Source organism: Schistocerca gregaria, chromosome 3 (genome assembly GCF_023897955.1).
Source record: "Schistocerca gregaria isolate iqSchGreg1 chromosome 3, iqSchGreg1.2, whole genome shotgun sequence".
NCBI classification, from domain to species: domain Eukaryota; kingdom Metazoa; phylum Arthropoda; class Insecta; order Orthoptera; family Acrididae; genus Schistocerca; species Schistocerca gregaria.
This window is the reverse complement of record NC_064922.1, coordinates 318,604,866-318,625,122: the sequence shown is the minus strand read 5'-3', so window position 1 is coordinate 318,625,122 and position 20,257 is coordinate 318,604,866. Positions and strand designations below refer to the sequence as shown.

General features: G+C 38.4%; 1 protein-coding gene across 1 annotated transcript in view; it reads left to right on the top strand.

The window, feature by feature from the left end:
* Nucleotides 1–20,257, top strand: part of LOC126354144 (pre-rRNA 2'-O-ribose RNA methyltransferase FTSJ3) — a 107,295-nt gene that overhangs the window by 53,833 nt on the left and 33,205 nt on the right. Inside the window, exons 8-9 of the mRNA XM_050003554.1 lie at nt 8,238–8,314; nt 14,176–14,318. Coding sequence (XP_049859511.1) covers nt 8,238–8,314; nt 14,176–14,318 — 220 coding nt within the window. The remainder of the gene's footprint in view (nt 1–8,237; nt 8,315–14,175; nt 14,319–20,257) is intronic.

The following is a 20,257-nucleotide window of genomic DNA, read 5'->3' as shown; positions in this document are numbered from 1 at the left end:
GGTGAAAGTGATTTTTCACCCACCTTCTAAGAATTCAGGCCTGCTGGAATCGGTGAAGGATAATTTGGTATTGCGGAAGGCAGGAATTTACAAAATACGAGGCGTGTTTTTTAAGTAAGGTCCATTTGAACATAAGTACCCAACGAAAGGTTATTTCAAAAAAATAAATTTATTTTCAGAAAGTACATACTTCACTCTATTTTTCGACATAGTTGCCAATTTTGTTGAAACACATATCATACCTCTCAACCAGTTTTAAAATACCCTCTTCATAAAAACTTGCTGCCTGCTCCAATAACCAAGAGTTCACTGCCATTTTCATATCATCGTCGTCATTGTAACGGTTGGCACTGAAGTCTTGTTTGAGGTGGAGGAACGGATGGTAATCACTCGGCACAAGATCAGGACTGTAGGGTGGGTGGTCTAAAACTTTCCAGCCAAAACTGCCCACTAAATCGCGGGTCTGACGTGCAGTGTGAGGCTTGCATTGTCATGGAGAAGGACAATTATCTTTGTCAGCATGCTGTGTCTTTTGTTTTGAATTGCTCTGTGTAGCTTTATCAGGGTTTGGCAGTATGCTTCTGCATTGATAGTGGTTCCTCGTTGCATGAAGTCAACCAACAAAACACTATGCCTATCCCAAAACACCAATGCCATGATTTTGCACTGGGACAGCCTTCACCTTTAGAGGAGAGTGTGTGTGTCTCCATTCTGTGCTCTGTTGCTTCGATTCGGGCGTGATATGCAAGAACCATGTTTCGTCTCCAGTTATGATCTGACTCAAGAAGCTGTCACCTTCTTCATGATAACGATTCAAGAACTTCATCGCACACTCAAATCGTTGGTTTTTGTGGTCCTCTGTTAGGAGTTTCAGGACCCAACGGGAGCACAGTTTCCTAAACATTAGGTGTTCAGAAACAATGTTGTAAAACACTGATCTAGACATGTTAGGAAATTTGTTTGAGAGACCTATTGTTGTGAAACGCCTGTTCTCACGAATGCTCGCTTCAACTGGAGCCATCAAATCGTCTGTAATCAAAGAAGGGCAACCGGAGCGGACCTCATCATGGACGTTGTCACGGCCATCTTTGAATTCTTGTACCCACTTACGCACTTTGCTTTCACTCATAACAGTATCACCGTACACTTTGCAAATCTGTCGATGAATTTCTGCAGCAGACAGGTTCCTTGCTGACAAAAAACCGTATCACTGAGTGAACCTCACATGCAGTGGCCAAGTTGATAGTCTTAAACATTTGAAATCACAGAACAGAACCATACAGGTTAGCTACAGAGCTGAAACTGAGCAGAGTTGTTCCTGAGGCATGTTGGTACACAACACACGTGCTTGTTGCGGTATGCGTGCGAACTACTAGTGTCTACAACAAAATGAACCTTATTTACGTGCCTCGTACATTGCCTGTGTGGTATGACCTATGTACAACAAACATCACACAGAGTGGAAGAACGTTGCACAGACATAAACATTGCATTCGCCTCTTGCAACCCAGCAAGTCTGCAGTTGCAGCACATTGTATCTCCATCGAACATTCAATGAAGTATGGCAAAACATTAATTTTGGCCACAGCAACATCTTTTTGGGACTCCATTATATCCATTGAAATATGCATCATGGAAAATCTAACGAATTGCGACAGCAGCTACCAGCTGGATAATGCGACTGACTCTCCAAAGTTTCTGTTCCATTACCACTCTTTACCCTGGTAGTCACTGTTGATGCTATCTCCCTCTACACTAACATCTCCAATGCCCATAGCCTTGCCACCACTATTGGACACTACCTTTCCCAACACCTGACTAACTCTAAACCTAAGACTTCCTCCCTGGTCACTGTGACAAATTATATCCTTACACAAAATTACTTCTCCTCTGAAAGCATCACCTACAAAGAAATCAATGGTACAGCAGTGGTCACCTGCATGGCACCATTCTTGCCAACCTATTCACCGACCATCTAGAGGAATTCTTCTTAACTACTCCAGAAACCGAAACCTTACATGGTTCAGATTGACTGATGACATCTTTGTGATCTAGACCAAGACCCAACAAACCACCTTCTTCAATGTTGACCTGCACCTCAAGGATGGCTACATGAGTATCTAGACCCACATCGAACCTACCAACAACTAAAAATACCTCCACTTCGACAGCTGCCACCTGTTCCATTCCAAGAATGCCCTTCCATACAGCCTAGCCACCTGTGGTTGTCACATCAATAGTGATGAGTGATCCCTTTCCAAATATGCCAAGGGTCTCAGTGAGGCCTCCTCAAAACGAAATTGCCATCCCTGCCTTGCCTTGCCCAGAAACAGATCTGATGTTTCTTGTCCCTCAAGTCACTTACCACATACCCACAGTTCGATCACAAGGAAGCACTCCTCTCATGACTCAGTATCACCTCACCCAGGACTGGAGCAACTGAATCACATTTACTGCCAGGATTTTGACTACCATGAAATAAGGGATGTCTTCCCCACTATCCTCCACACTCCTCCCACAGTGGTATGCCACCAACCAGCGAACCTAAGCAATATCCATGTCCACCCCTGCTCCCAACCCCTGCTCCCAACCCCTTGCCTTGTGGCTAATGCCCCTCCAACATACCTAGATGCAAAATCTGTCATATACATCCTCCCACTACTACCCACTCCCACCACTCCAGTGCTGCCTCAGGCATCTCATACTTGATCATCAGCAGTTCCACCTATGAAAGAAGCCATGTTATCTACAAACTAAGCTGCAACCACTGTGCTGTTTTCTATGTGGGCACGACAACTAACAAGCTCTTTGTCCACATGAATGGCCACTGCCACAGTCTGTCCCATCTGGAGTATTCTTACCAACACCAGGTTTTCCAAACTGCCCAGGTTTAAACTCTACCTGCAACACATCTTTTGCTGCCGTAACTTCTCTGACCTCAATCCTCACTTGTCCCTGTCCTCCACTTACCTATACCCATCCCTGCTCCCACTCCAGCAGTGGAAACACCCTTTATCCTAACAACACACCTACTAGTCTTTTTTCCTTCTCTCATCTCCTTTCCTGCACGATTCCCATCCATCAAAGCTGCTTCTAGCAGTTCTGTCATCTGTCCCCACCTCGTCCCTGCACACTCCCACAGGCAGCGCAGCATCTTCCCCCATCCCTATCCTGCTATCCCTGCCCCTTCCCACACTATGCAATCTGTCCTTTCCATACTGGTGTTATTCTATCCTGGACTTTCCATTGTTTTAATGGATATGCTTAAGACTTTCTTGGTTGTGTTATAACTGTAACACACTAAAAAGCCATAGGGAATGTGAAAATTGTCCTCCTCAAGAAGATACATGCTTTTTAACCTGATGCAGCCATTTTGATTTTGGTTTTTTGTGGTTTTTACAAAATTTGTCTCGGGAGGAATGCTGATTTGTTGTTGTTAATAAACTGTGGTTGACTCATCCCTTGACCATATTGACTGAGTGAAGTAGTGTAGTGCTTGAGACATTAGAATTGCTTTTGAGAGGAATGAGCTTCAATTTCCCACGTGGTCATTTAGATTTAGATTTAGATTTAGGTTTTCTGTGCTGTTCATGATTCCAAAAGGTAGATATCAGTGTAGTCTTATTAGAAAGGATGTGGGCAGTTGCCTTTCCAGTCCTTCCCCAGTGTTATTCTCTAATGACCTGTCATCAATTGAATATTACACCTTTACTTCCTTCTGCAGCATGTGTCATAATCAATGATATAAATGCATACCCTTGGGAGCTAATGATACTAGAAGCAAAAAGCCTCAGTAAACATATGTCCATAAATGAACTGTTTGTGATATAATTGCAACTTGGAGGTTACAAGCCACAATTAACTTGATTCTCTGTAAACATGATCCCAGATAGGAAAAGGTACAAATACTGTGTAATGTTAAGTAAAGTTATTACAGATACTTTGGTCAAAGTGCATGTGGTTTTGAATGAATTCTACTCTGCACTTGTAATTGAAGGAGGGGTTTTAGTGTTATTGTTGTACCAGGGTGCTGGCCTGTACCTGTCACTGCAGTGAGTTTTGAATCCTTTGAAACAAGCATAATCATTTAAAATTCTTGACAAGCACCGACATCTCTCTGCCCCAATTCTTCAACTGTGTTAACCAGAGTGGCATATACTACACCTTTAAGGTGACCTCAAACACAGAAATCCACGGGTTCAGATCAGGTGATCTTGGAGGCCATGGTACAGGTCCTCATCGCCCAATCCATTTTTGGCCATATAGATGCGTTACATCTTGTCTCACCATAGCATTACACATTCATCACATCCTGTGACATTGCTCTAAGGGAACACCTTCAAGATGATGGTGCAGAAACCAAAAGTAATTCTGTCCACTGAGTTTTTTTGGTAATGTTTACAGCCCAGTAAGATGATCACCTAGCATCTGGATGACTCCAAACATGAGAACTGAGATAATTAAACACATCATCACGAGTGAACCCTGCTTCACCGTGAATAAAATGTTATTGTCAAACGTAGGGTTGCCTACAGCTTGTTTTTGCATGTACTGACAAAACATCAGCCTAGACCAGAGTCCACCTCAAAGACACTGAACTCATTGGAGATGGTACAGGTAATGTTGCAGTATTCTCCAAATACTACTGTGGCCTATTCCAGCAATTTGTGTGGAAAATCTTCACATTGAGATTCGTGAGTAGTGTTCGACTGTTTCCAGTGCAACATCTCCAAGCACAGGTGTAATTCCTGTAGGCCCACCTGCTTCCACAGCATGTGCAAAGCTACCAGTTTCTTGGAGATATTTGATGTAGCATTGTAAACATTTAACTCTCAGAGTATTTTCTGACAGGGTGTGCTACTTGGTACAAGCATGCAGTCCCTGGTGCATTGACATTTGCCCGACCATTCATAAATGCATATCCGCATACTGCTCATTATTTTAATGTTCTATGTTACCCCAGCATTCACGGAACACTATTGACATTCTGCAGACAACTCGCACAAGTGGCACTCTTGACTGTGTACAGTACTGTCATGTCCATTCTCTTTACAGCTCCAAGTCTTGAAAATGTAAACAAAGACCACACCATGGACTGGCATGCAGTGTTTACACAGAATCATGTCAGTAATGGCTGGTAACCACAAAGTCACTCATCTTGCAAACACTTTGTTTGTGAACATATGTTTACTGAGATATTTTTTGCATCAAATTGTGTACTTTCAGCTGTATGCATTTACCTGTGTATGTATACTATTAGTATTGTTTTCAGTGTTGTTTTCATTTTCTTATTCCTTAGTTTCATTTTTTATTATTTCAAATATTTTGTAGGGCTCTGTGCTTCAATGGATAAAAACAGAATCCTTATAGGATCACTTTGTTGTCAATCTGTCTGTCTGTCCAACTGTTAAGATCCCTTTTCCTCAGGAACCGGTAGATGTATCAAGTTGAAATTTATATCACATACTTAGGATATGGATCCTAGTGACGTAAAAAAATTTAAGCTCTTAAATTAGTGCAATCAAAAGACACAACCATTTATGTCACATACTTTGATATTTGCAAACTCGCTCATCAAAATCTATAGAGTACATCCTTTTGAACTAGAGTTACGAAATTTGGCAAGAAGCAAGGTTTCACATGGAAAAAAATATTTTTATTGCTATTTGTTATCAGTTGGTCTGTCTGCCATCTTTTTCTCAAGAACAGATGGACATATCAAGTGGAAATTTATATCACATGCTAAGAGCTATAGTCCCTTGGTGTAGTAAATGTAAGCTCCTAAGTCAATGCAGTGAAAAAATAGGACCTTTATCATATCTTTTGATGTGTTGGCAGTATTCATATTGATGACAGGCATAAGTTGTTGAGATTCTCGATTTCTGGAATGAATGAACTATTTATATGTGTAATTAATTTTTTATGGAAGCTTCAGTGCGCGAATCCTACTTGCATTTATCCAGATTTATGAAGATGTTATGTGTATGTTATGACACTATTGAAATATGCTCACTATATTTATATACTTGGATTTAGCATATTTCGTGACAGAACTCACTTTTCCGTGAAATGTTTATAAGATGATATTTGACTTTTCTGTGTTGGCTTCAGTCGTCTAGTGAAAGTATGATTCCACAATGCTGTTTCGTCGGCTGCAGAAATGACCTGGTTCAATGTGTTTGCCTCTTTTTTGGTGCTTCAAATACTATTTCTTCAAATGTGGTGCCTTCTTGATGTTTATATAAAAAAATAGTAACATAATTCATTTTTCCTGTTCACTTGCAATTATTATAATGGTGACCTGCACATTGTTCCACCGTCACACACACCGAGAGTTCACTGCCGACTGACTACGGTCAAAGATGACTCCAGCATCAAAGACATTTCACACAACACACAAGCTTCCACTTGTAACCAGTCTCTTTGATATTCTTTGTCACATCTACTAATATTAATCAATATGCTGTCATTCTCAAACATATAAGCAAATTAGCATAAAATAAGGCAAATTACAATTCACAAAAAAAATATTCTGGCAAAAATATAAGAAAACATTTACAACCTCCCTCATTAGATTTGGTATCGACAAATCCGGTAGAAAATAACACATCATCTACATCTACATGACTACTCTGCAATTCACATTTAAGTGCTTGGCAGAGGGTTCATCGAACCACAATCATACTATCTCTCTACTATTCCACTCCCTAACAGCGTGCGGGAAAAACGAACACCTAAGCCTTTCTGTTAGACCTCTGATTTCTCTTATTTTATTTTGATGATCATTCCTACCTATGTAGGTTGGGCTCAACAAAATATTTTCGCATTCGGAAGGAAAGTTGGTGACTGAAATTTCGTAAAAAGATCTCGCCGTGACGAAAAACGTTTTTGCTGTAATGACTTCCATTCCAATTCGTGTATCGTATCTGCCACACTCTCTCCCCTATTACGTGATAATACAAAACGAGCTGCCCTTTTTTGCACCCTTTCGATGTCCTCCGTCAATCCCACCTGGTAAGGATCCCACACCGCGCAGCAATATTCTAACAGAGGACGAACGAGTGTAGTGTAAGCTGTCTCTCCCAGCTCCATTACACTATGTTGCTGACACGTCTCCAATAATAATAAAAAAAAAAAACAAAAGAAAGAAAGAAACAAAAAAACATTAAATAAGCAAAAAGAAAATGAGGCTGAGATCAAGGAATATGTTGGCAGATGGTAGACATCCAATTGTGGAAGGTGAGAGACAATTACTTTTGATTAATGAACATAATCTAGTAAGCACATACAAAAAAAATTTGCTTCCTTTGCTATATCGTACTTTCCATTATAGGTGCCTTCTTGTTTGTGAACATACTCTTCCTCATACGCTGTCTCTCACCCATCACTAGCTACCGTAGATTTCTCCATAATGACTCTTTCACATGAGCAGAATTTCTGTCAGCAACTAGTGTGAAACTGATTCTTGCCATTCATAAAGTATTGAGATGCAGTTTGGTGACCTCTGCCACATTCCTCATAGCAGCTGGCAGTTTTTGAAAAATCAAGGATTTGTATTACGAACCCATAATTGTCGGTATGAACAATATGGAGAGAAATTATTTTTCTTACAAGATCATGCCATATTACCATGTACCAGTGCTCCAAATTGTGCTTTGGTTTTGGCATGTACCACTCTAAAATTATAGCCCTAATGTTGCTGTTAATTAGAATAATGTGACAGGTTAGATGCAGTAATTTACAACATGTGAATACTTGGACACCTTCATCAGACCCGTGTGCACAGTAGATATATCCCCTGTTCTTTTATGATTTATTTATTCCAGATAGAGTACTTACTTTTGGCAAATACCTTTACGGCTGTAGATAAAGCAGTGAGTGCTCTACGTATCCAAGATTTTAAACACATCTTTTAGAATAAATTAATTTTTGCTTTTTGATAGTCCCAGAACTTTTGGTAGTCTCAGAACTTGCATATATAGATCAGAATGTTATATGTAACAGTCTACTATCAAAAGTACAGGAATTAAATCCAGAATGAAGTGGAAGATGCCTATAGGAAATGGACTACCAGACAACTGCTGTTTGTAGTTGTAAATCTATTTTTTCTGTATTTTTTTACTGAGACAAAAGTAACTCCATTAATGACTTTCTTGCCCAGTTGTTTTTCTTTTTTTTCTCTTTCTTTTTAATACATTAGGCTTCAAATGTTTGCTAATTGTGACCTATTATTACAGATTCTACAGACAGGAAGAAAGTGATATTGAGATGGAGACATCAGATGAGTCTGACTATGGTGAAAAGGAAAGTTTAGGTGAGCTTTTATCTGATTCACTGTAATGCTTTGACATGCAGTCTAAAAATAATAACAGTACGTTTGCTGGCAAGGCATAGGACACATGACCTAAGCTGTATGCATGTCAGACAGATTATGTACTCCTTATATGGAGAGATGCACAAAACCAGTCTTCAGACTGAAGATCATGAAAACTATGATATTGTTTAACATTGTGGATTGTAGAATGACAAGAACAGAATTTCTTGGTAATAATTTCGTGCCTAACGTTAGGTTGTTTCAAAGCCAGTAAGATAGATTTTTTAAAGGATGAACAAGACAAGTGTGAACTCAGTTAGCATATCAGGCGGCCGAGTCATCCTTCAAGTAAGATATACAAGCAGTTTCTTAATTTTAAAAGACTTATAAACATTGACTTAGAATGAGGATTGTTGTTGATACAGGATGTCTGAGATGAAACACCCTAATTTGAAATGAATCTAATACAACATGTGTTTTGCATGTAAAGAAGATTCATAAAGTAACAGACACAAATAGTTTCGAAGTTTCACTTGTTCAGTGTTGCATTTTTACATGAGCCCCCCACATGAGTGCCACAGATGATGTCTTAATCAACATTTGATTTCTCTCGAGGTATTCTTTAGCATCTGTGGCATAACTGTCTCAGTTGTAGGTCTAATCCTGTCATGAAACTGTTCCAGCATTGCCACTTTGGTATGGTACACTCTGCCTTTAACATATCCTCCAAGAAGAAATTCGTGGCAATAGTGTCAAGCAATCAAGGTGCCCATGGGTTTGGACTACCTTTCCCAATCAGTCTATGTGGGAACTCTTCACTCGGCGTATTGTGTACTTTCACATGCTAGTGTGGAGGTGCTCCTTACTGCTGGAAGAGCAGATGTGGGTGTCAGTTTCTTATCTGAGGGAACATAAAATTAACCAGTTTAGCTAACTAGACGAGTGACCAGTGATATTTATGTCTGCAAAGGGGGAAAAAACAATAATTTCATCCTCCATTGACACATACCAGATGTTGACCTTTGGGCTATCTTTCTACTTCAAGGCCCCATGAGGATGTTCACTTCCCCAAATTCGCACACTGTGTCTGCTGATCTTTCCACACAGGTGAAAAGTTGCCTCATTGGGAGAATCTAGTCTTAGCCAGAAGTTATTGGCATGTCTGTGTGCTGAAGTATGTCTTTAGCATATCTAGCTTATTAGATTTATTGGCAGGTTTCACCTTGTACTTTGTATTTATGCATAAAGCTTTAGGCTCTTGTGTAGCACGTAGTGGAGAGTTGATTTGGGAACAGCAAACTTACATGATACCATACAAATGGATTTCTTAGGACTTCTTGCAGATGTATCTGAAATGTGATAAACATTGTCCTTTGATGTTCTTTATGGTCCACCACCACAGCCCGTAGCAACAGAATCCTGTCTCGAGAAAGAATGCTTTCCATGCCTTGGTTCTCTTGGCATTGGTAGCACTCTGCATGTACACATTGTTGAATTGCAGTACTGGACCCTACTTCTGCATACCAACACATGATTTGTGTTTTTCAGCATTAAATGTCATTTTCATTGAAATTTTTTCAGTTTTCTTGTGTTTTCAGCTCATGAAAAAATAAATAAAAATGAACTGGATATAACATTATAAATAATAAATTTTCACAGCCATCTTCTAACACCTAACAAAATTGTCTGGGTTGTTTATTATGTTCAATATAAAAGTTTCAAATTAGGCTATTTTGTCTTGGATACTCTGTATTTGTGGGTAGGATTAGTGTGTTTTATCTTGGATACTCTGTATTTGTGGGTAGGATTATGGTGTTTCATCTCATATACTCTGTATTTGTGGGTAGGTGTATGCTGATGAAAGGAAAGGATGTGCTAGCAATTAACATTTTCCTGATTATAACATACTGCCAGTTCACGAATATGTTACAGGATACCTAAAATCAATGGACACTGTGTACCACATAGTTCATAATGAGAGATATGATTAACAGTGTATTCTTTAGGCTGGCCCTGTTACTTAAAAGCATCTGTCCAAATGCATCAAGGCACTGAAATGTTCTAAAGATATGTAGAAGATAATGCTTTGAATATCTGATTTAATTCAGTATGACCCACAGGATAATAATCCCTGCATTTCGTAAGCAAACGTTGCCCAATCTGCTATGATAAGGGTAAGCCTGTGCAATAGGCTTGTCCTGAATTTCTATAGAGCTTTCCTCATACCAGGTAGGGATAAATGCCCCCTGGCTCCCCTCCACGTATACCATTACAAAATGTGACTTACACAGGAGAAGCCGTAACGGGTCAAAAATTCTGTGATGCTGAGTCCTCTCCTGTGACATTTAGCCATGTTTAATTAGACATATCTCATCTCTAGCAGACAATTCTTTCCCATCTTTGTGTCTGCGTAATACAGTGTTTGACACAAAAGCAGGACCCTTTTTATTTATCAGTATATAATGTCAGTTTAGTAAATACTGTGACTGTTTGCATAACTGGTTGGTCAGAATGTTTTACTGCCCTGTATAAATCCTATATTTAATCCTCAATCCTGTCAAGAATTTTTCCGTTGTGGGGGAACAGGATATGGAGCCATTCAGCTTTCTGAGGACAATAGATAAGCTACCTAAAGGACTAGTAGTGTCTCTAATTTCAAAAACCAGCATTAAAGACCAAGAGAGTAGTGTGCTAACCACTCATGTCCCTTCCTAAAGCAAGACCTTAGACATAGAATGAAGCAGCAGTTTCCTGCAATGAAACGCTCCATAGGTGGTCTGATTGCAGAGTTTCATGATAATTTTTACCATAAATACATTTAATGACAATGACAAAGCATCATCAGTCTCACAAAACGGTGTTTTCCCCTCCCCTCCTCTCCATGTAATGGGGGAATTTAAATATGAGATACTTTTCTATACATTCAGCAATTTCTCACTGAGACCAGTAAAAAGATATTTGCATTGTCATACCTTCATTTGAAATAACAAAGTAAAGACATTCTATTACTGGAGAGTGCAGAAGAAGAGAGAAAAGGAGAAAATACCTAATGCAGTATGAGAATCATTTTGAAAAAGAGATGAGTGTGAAAATGGCGTGCTTTAGTGATGGGTGTGGAGATGATTTTCTGGGGGTGGAGTTTTGTAGCATTTCAACCAGAACCTTCAACAGGAAATTCATATAGGTAATTGAACTAATTGCCTTGTTTCCTTCAGAAATTTTTGATACATATGTATGCAAAAATCTTCAGAAGTTTTCCTGTTTTTGTGTGCCCCAGAGTATTAGATATGCAGAGAACTAGAAAATTTTTGAAAACCTATTGCCACCTATAGAAAGCAACATGAATATTGTTACTTTGTTGTGTGGAAATCAGGAAAAATAAAATAAGAATAATGAGACAAGAAAAAATATTTTATTTACCTTAAATTAGTCATTACTCTTAATAATCATTTCTGCACAGAAAGAAAAATGTTTTGGTTCCCTCCATTTTTAAACAATTTCTATACTTTTTAACCTCATTTTGACATAAAACTGCAGTTGTCATGTACCTGCCAATTTTTGTGTCATAGCAATGTTCACCCTGCAGGTTTTCTGTGTATCTTACTCAAGCTGAGCATGCAAATGTTGAGATGCTATCTGTTTTGCCATGTAAAAGTTTCTCAGTATTAGCAGTTTTAAATGTATTGTTCTTTTCCACACTACTTATTTTCACCAAAGCCCATACCAGCACAGTTGGGTTGCGATGACAATGGTATGGTGGCAAGATATATGGTGTCCATGCTGCTTTGCAATTTCATCTATCGCATAAATTCTGTATGCAGGCTTGTGGGCATTGACAAGAACCAGCAATTCTGGTCTGTTATGTGACAAACTAGGAGGTATTCTGTTAGATGACAACCACCAGTAATGTCTACCTTTTTGGAATATCTATGTTGTTGTTTTGATGTTCAGCATTTCTGATGAGCTGTATTAATAAGATTGTCCAGGCAAGGGGGGCCGCAGCGGTTAGCACACTGGACTTGCATTCAGAAGAACAATGGTTCAAACCCGTGTCTAGCCATCCTGATTTTGGTTTTCTGTGGTTTCCCTAATCGCTTCAACCAAATCTTGGGATGTTCCTTTGAAGGGTATGGCCACTTCCTTTCCCCTTCCTTCCCTAGTCCGATGGGACCGATGAATGTTACGTAAATAATACATGAAATTTTATACTGTGATGTTTGTTATTCAGAAAAAGGGACAATGATAGTTCAGTACATTTAGAGAGCTCTGTATTATGAATTTCATAAAATATAGAGAGACTGTTACTGATGGTCAGAAATAAAGTCTGCTGAATGTTAACAGAAAAGGTAAGAGAGAAACAGTATGGAGGATCATAGAAAACAAAGGGATGGTAGTTGCCAAGGACTACAGGGAGACTCTGAGCAGGATGGATTGAATTAAACAAGTGCTGGATAACAAGAAGGAATTTGGACTGTAACAAAACATTTATAGAATAGTGCAAAGACATGGGAAAGTGTAGAAGGACTGTAAATGTCCCACCCCGGCCTGATGCTGGAAGAAGCAAAATGAAGATGATGATGACAGACAATAAAGAGAAGATGCTTACACAAGGGGAAATTTCGTATTTTCTCACCATATTACCTTTCGTTTGTGTGGAATTCCAGCATTGTATTGCAAAGAAGATCAGCAACTATTTTCGTTCTTGTTATTGCTTTATTTTTCTGTCTCAGTTGCACTGAAAATTTGGGTTAATGTGAATAGATTTGAATGTGTCCATCCATTATCAGACCATTGCCTGAGTGGGATGAATGAAGTAATATTTGTACATTTTGAGTTATTCACAACCGATAAACTTCAGACATTTTGTGTCCTTGATGTTAGTCCAGAAGTAGTTCAGTGTCTGAACTCGTGTGTATGTTTAGATGAATGATGTTGCTTTTAAACTCTGAAGCTGCCTCTTGAAATACTATTTGGCAGAGCATGTAGTTATTTTTTATGTGGCCGTCTTCACCATTGCAACTGCTCCTTTATTGGAATCTGGAAGCTCTAATTAATTCTCATCTATCTCTACCAAAGTAATAGAAAGCTCTTCAGCTCAGTACAATTATATTGTGCCTTCAGATATTGTAAGTAAGGTAACAATTCATTTGCTTACACTGATCTGACATTAATCCCGTATAATATTCACGAGTAACAGTTTTGTACTATCTCAACAATAGAATGATAATAGCTTCATCTTATTGACATTTGTACCTTAGTACCAAATTTTCTGTACTTCTATGTATTTCATCATTGTATGCACCTAGTTTGGCACTTAAAGCCACAAAGAGCTTGTAAAATTGCCTTGCAGTCTTCATCTTTTGCGTTTCTGATTACCAATGGCATTCAGTTAAAGTAGTAATTCTTCTCATGCTGAGAGCTGTCACACTGATGTAAACATGCTTGTTAAATGAATGATTTTTAAATATACACACTTTTAAACTACTCCATAACAGACACTACCACTTCCTTGTTTTGAATGTTAGTACCACCCACAATTTGATTCTGTTGGCGTATTGAAGTCTCAAGTGAACACCAAAATTGAAGGCTTGATGATAGATTTATTAGTTCCAGAGATGAATATTGTTGTTAAATTGTTGTATTAGAATCAATTCTGACCATTTTGAGCCAGTTTCATTGATAATGTTATTCATTGGACTGCAGTAGCACCATCACTCAATAACTATTAAATATTAATAATCTTATGCTGACCATATACAATTTTTTTTTTAAATTTAGCATCATAGTTTCATGCTGATTTTTAAGAACAGTAACTGTGTGATATTTTTAAAAGCAAATTAATCTTTTTATGATTTTTGTAGGGTTAAGTGGAACAGACATGAGTGATGAGGATGAAGACTTATACAAGAAGGATGACAAGGATAATAATGTACTGATTACTGATTTAGACCACAGGAGCAAAAAGCAAAAGCGAACACACAAAGCTCAGTTGTGGTTTGAAAAGGTATAGGAACGATAATATTCTAGTTCTGGTGGTTACCTAAGAGATCATGTTTAATTCCTAGATGACCCAGGCATCAGTTATCCACATATTTTCCATAAACATTTAAATTAATAGATTAAAAATTCTAACATAAATACATGTTCTCATGTTCTCTGTGTCACATATTGTTTGTCTTTTACTGATCTGTTACTTATACTACAAAATAAGAACTACTTTAAGAATGGTTATGAATCTTCTTTCAAAAAGAACTAATAAGTTGAATATGCATAAATTTCTCCATGATTTACATGTTTCAAAGAAATTATGATAATGGCTCTTCTCATTAATGATTATATTCTACATTTAGTGACTCTTCCCCTAGTCTGAAATATTTTGATGGTTATTTCACTTAAATGATTCTTCTGCTATTGCTAGTGAATTTGTGATAAAACTGAGGATGAATATATCCTGTTGAACAGTAGATCATCTTTAATGCCATTGCCATTTAGTGGGTGTTAAACTGAAATCTTCCTTTACTTTCATGAGCAGTTGAATTGGGGACATCTTCCTAACACTGCCCCTGATGTCCTGACAATAGCTGTTGTGTCCAATCACCTGACACCCACAACTCTTAGAGATTGTTCGGAGTTGAGTTGAGATGTATGCATCTTGCTCAGTGGCATCCCATGAGAGTGCTCAGTTGGATTGAAGTCAAGCAGTGGGAGGGGCACTGTCTTGGGGAAGAAATAGGTCACCTGTGGGTGGCCAACGTAACTTAGGTGGAAAAATGAATGAAAGTGAAGTTATTTATGACTATTGTTATATCCAAGGAATTTATGCAAAGAAAACTTGAAACCAATAGAACATAAATTGCTTAGTGATGGACTGAATTAACTGATTTAAAAGCATCTTTTTTTCTTTTGGGAACAACATGTACCAGTAATAAAAGAGAGAAAATTGTATGTTGGTTGCTGTTGCTGTGGGGATGAAGTTATTTACCAACTTTGACTACAACCAGAACTACACTCCATTTTGTATAGTAATCCTATTAATAATGTTCTGAGCAGCACTAGAATATGGTTGAAAATAGACTTTCGCACATCCGAGACATTTCTCAGCAGTATCATACTTTATTTTTGTTGTACTCATTAAAACTTGTCTTGCATGGAGAACGTTAGGTCAGGACTAAAACAAAGACACTGCTTATGTCATTGTCTTTGTGGGATCTGCAGCAGTTCTATGCAGATGGTGTGTTTGATATAAATAAAAAACATAGACATTTAACCAAGAAAATCATTGAACAGACTCCATTGTTCTCTGCAACTGTCACAATAATTTATATTTCCTCAGTCTGAATCAGAGTAAATCACCAAAATAAGTAGTTTTGTGTCTTTCAGTATGTCTTTAAAATAAATATTATAGCCATATGAATGATTTCATGTTATTGTAACTGACTGGAAATGCCAAAATAATTTCTGCTGTCCTTCTATAGGAAATATTTTAAGCAGGAAGCTGCAAATTGTATATTGATGTTGTCGTTAAGATCAAACACTAAAAAACATTTCATCGTTTGGTAGTGGACTTTGAATTGTATATAAGAGGCTTCCAAAAATCAAACACAAATAAATGTCCTTTCAGTCTCGAATCAAGCAAATAAACTAAAATACCAGTTATTTTATCCTGATTTTACAAATAAACCACATTTCCATTTCCAATAATAAAATACCAACAGCCGTTAATTTGGTTTTATTTCTTAGGCAACCAGTGTCGACATTACATTATGTCATCTTCAGGCCTGCATATATCAGGTAATCCTCATGTTAGAAATGTTGAAACGGTTGCCTAACAAATAAAACCAAAATAATGGCTGTTGATATTTTATTATTGGCAATCGACCAGCCGAAGTCCTGCATTCCAGATAGAGGATGGAGTTACATTTATTGAACATTTCCATTTTGTTAGTGTTAAACTGAAACTAGTCAGTGACCTAAAAAAGGGAAAAGTTGGCCAGTCTACAACCTCTGACAGTAAAGTTTGGTGAATGAAGTTGGAACAGTTAATTGGGCAACATTGGTGACTCACAATGTTGCACCTGCGTAGCGGCTGGTGTTGACAACCTGCCCTCACCGTAGTTCAGTTGAGTATTGTATGTGTTCCATGTTAGACCTGTTGGACGAAGTGCTTCTTTAGTGAGTAAGTTCTGAAATGAGAAGAGAACAATGAACGAGTAAAGGATCAATTTAAAGTTTTGTTTTAAGCTTGGCAAGACACGGAAAGAAATGCATGCAATGTCGTATGTGTGTGTGTGTGTGTGTGTGTGTGTGTGTGTGTGTGTGTGTGTGGGGGGGGGGGGGGGGATCAAGCACTGTCCATGAAGTGTGTGTACGAGGGGTTCACCTGTTTTTGAGGAGGCCGGGAAAGTGTTTCTGACGATCCCCATAGCAGACGACCAGTAACTGCTGTCAGTAAGAAAAACATTGAGAAAGTGAGAACATTAATCATGAACGACCATCGAGTAACTGTGCACATGATAGCGGATGAACTGCAGATGATACGTGGATACATGTGACAAATCCTTACCCAGGAGTTAGGGAAGAGGAAAACGTGTTGTCATCTTGTGCCACAAAACTTGGCTGATGATCAGAAGCAGGCACATTTAGAGACTTCTCAGGATTTTGTCGAAATGGTGGATGTGATACCCAATTTCTTGAACTGTATTGTCACTGTGGATGAAACCTGGTGTCACCGGTACAACCCTGAAACGAAACGGCAAAGCATGGAATGGTGTTCTTTGACATCACCTCATCGGAAAAAGGTCAGAGCTGAAAAATCAGACATCAAGATGATGCTCATCACCTTTTTTGTTAGTCAAGGCATTACCCACAAGGAATTTCTACCTGTTGAACGTTGCACGATACGTTGATATTTTGACCCGTTTCATGCAACATCTACACAGTATGCATAACAAGGTTCCTGATTTTTTGTTCACAACAATGCTCGCCCACACACAGCCAGTATTGTCAAACAGTTCCTGGCAAAAAAGGAGGTGGTTCAACTTTAACATCCACCATACTCGCCAGATCTCAATTTTCAGACTTCTTCCTATTCCCTCGTCTCAGACTGACTTTGAAAGGAAAGAGATTTGACGATATTCCTGACATCCAACGAAACGTGACGCAGTTTTTGAACACTCCCAAAGTAAGACTTAATGCAAACTTTCCTGTACGTTTATAGCAGAGCTCAGTGGTGCATAGTTACGGGAGGTGACTATTTCGAAGGACAGTAAGGTAACTGTAGCTCACAGTTCATCTATGTAAATTTTACTGGACTATTCACCAAACTTTATTGTACTGAACTTTATTGTCGGAGTTTGTGTGTAAGTAATTACCTGTGACAGTCAAGAACTATTGTAAATCACATTAATTATTTCAGACAAGAACTATATCCCTTCAAGCTTATTTCCAAAGGCAACATAAAACTGAATAAATTGTCCTAGTACTTGCTAAATGTAAAGAAAACAAACAAAAAAGTACGAATTATGCAATAACCTGACACCAAGTTACGCAAACAGGACTCTCAAAAGTAGTAGTCTTACAAAATTTTGGCACGTATGTACTATTTTCTATAGAAATTATTAATCACTTTGCCATAATTGTTCCCAATGAGTACAATTGCGTTACAGAACTAGTAGTCTTTGCCCTTTCTTTATTTCCATCATTTTAAAATCTTGCGGCTTTTGTCTGTTCAGGTACACTGTCTGATATCTTGTGCCACTAGTGGTTGGATAGTTCTTCCAAGTGGTACTAGAATGTGCCATCATCAGATTCCCTAATTTCCTCAAGATGTATCATATGAAAATGAACAGAAAATACAATGTTCTTATCTGCCTCTTCACTACATTTAGAGTTACTATATCTGCCGCAAAATAAGCTTCTATGGCATACATAAGTACATATTTTTGATGATCAATCAGCATTCTAATAAAATTAGTTTGATGCGGCAAAAAGGAAATAAAACCACCACAGGAAAACAAATGGAAAAACCGATACCAACTTACAAAATGAAATGTAACTGTATAAGCACATGCAAAATCTGGATTAGAACAGCAATATGAATTAGAACAGGTTGTTACTAAATATATAGAGAAAGGTTTGATGGCAGACAGGCACATTTAAAAGTAGACATTGGAAAATATCTAGTTTTGGACAAAGTCCTTCATCAGATGAGAGAGACATACACATTCATACACTCGTGTGTGCACGCCCACACGTGCAAATGAGCAAGTACGCACGTTCGCGTACTCACATACACACACACACACACACACACACACACACACACACACACACACACACACACACAGACACTGACACTGTCATCTCTGGGCAACATGGTACCATTGCCATTAGTAGCAATCTCAGTTGGGGTGTGTAGTTGGTGCACACAAGAGTGGGATCTACACTCTGCAAACCACCATGAGGTGCAGGACAGAGGGTATGCCCCATAGTACCATTTATTAGGGTTTCTTCCTGTTCCATTCACGTATTTAGTGCGGCAAGGATGATTGTGAGGGATAAATAGGGGGTTGTACTATATTCGTAATCATTTAAAGCTGGTTCTTGAAACTTTGTTAACACTTTGGCTTCCGGCCATGTAAACCGTGCCATTTCTTAGAATACCAGTGTTTTTTGCTAATATTGTACATTTGTTTTACAAAAACTAGCCTACACTTTGATGTGGTACTAACTTTTTATGAAAGCCAGCATCTTCTCCTTCTAGAAAATGTATATACAGCTCCTTTAATCATTTAATTTTTTTGCCTTGTATTTTTAATGATTCTAAGGTTTTACAAAATATACAAAAGTTTACGGATATGAAAAATATGTTTTACTGACATTTTATTCGTCATAATCTGCGGTTTTACATCCATTAACAGAAAATTGGTATCCTGGTCCCCACTAAAAATGTCTATACTTGGCAAACAGTCTATATCAGTCCACTCCTCTGTAGACCCAGTACAATCTCTTGCCGTGCCGCACCTTTGTCTTGACCTCTTTTCACTGTTGTCAGGACGGATATTTTGTGGTTCTACATCCATAGTAGAATCACTTTCTTCATTCTCTGAACCCAAAAAGAAGAAAATCATTTTTCAGTGTTCAGAAAATGAAGAAGCAACGTAAACAAGTGGTTCAACAGTGGTATAATACAAAATCGTGATTCAAAATACTCACTTGAAATTTGATGCAGTTCTTCTTGGACAAAGTCAGGATCATCATCTGAATTGTCGATGTCGTCATCCCCACTCTCATTATCAACAAATTCGTCCTCCAATTCACGCAAAATTTTGTCGTCTGTAAGAGAGCGTGAAGCCATGTCCATTTACTTATGTAGTTAATGAGCAGACGCCACTTTCTACCTGCTTGGGTTCATACAGCGAATACGATCTATGGGCCATTTGAAGAACTAAATGTACATGATCTATCGGCTGTTATGGACACTAAATGTCCCAAGTAGGACAATGAAGGCCAATAGATCTCTTCAATAAACATGATTTCGTATTTAAAAGCAGGAGAAAGCAGATCACGTCAAATGACGTGATCATCACTCTACAGAAATTCCCACATCCCGTCAGTTGACGTGATTGGCACTCAAAGTGTTAATAGACTTTCTCAAGATAGTTTATGTTTATCTTCAAGAGTATTCCAGTTCAATTCCTTCAGTATTTCTTTGACACTCTCCTACAGATGAGACAAGCCTGTGGCCATTTGTGTTGCCCTTCTCTGTACATGTTCAATAACCCCTGTTAGTCCTCTTTGGTACGGGTCCCACAAACTTCAGCAATGTTCTAGAAACAGTAGCATGAGTGATTTGTAAGCAATCTCCTTTGCTGACTGATTGCATTTCCCCAGTATTCTACCAATAAACCGAAGTCTTATCACCTGCTTCACGCACGACTGAAC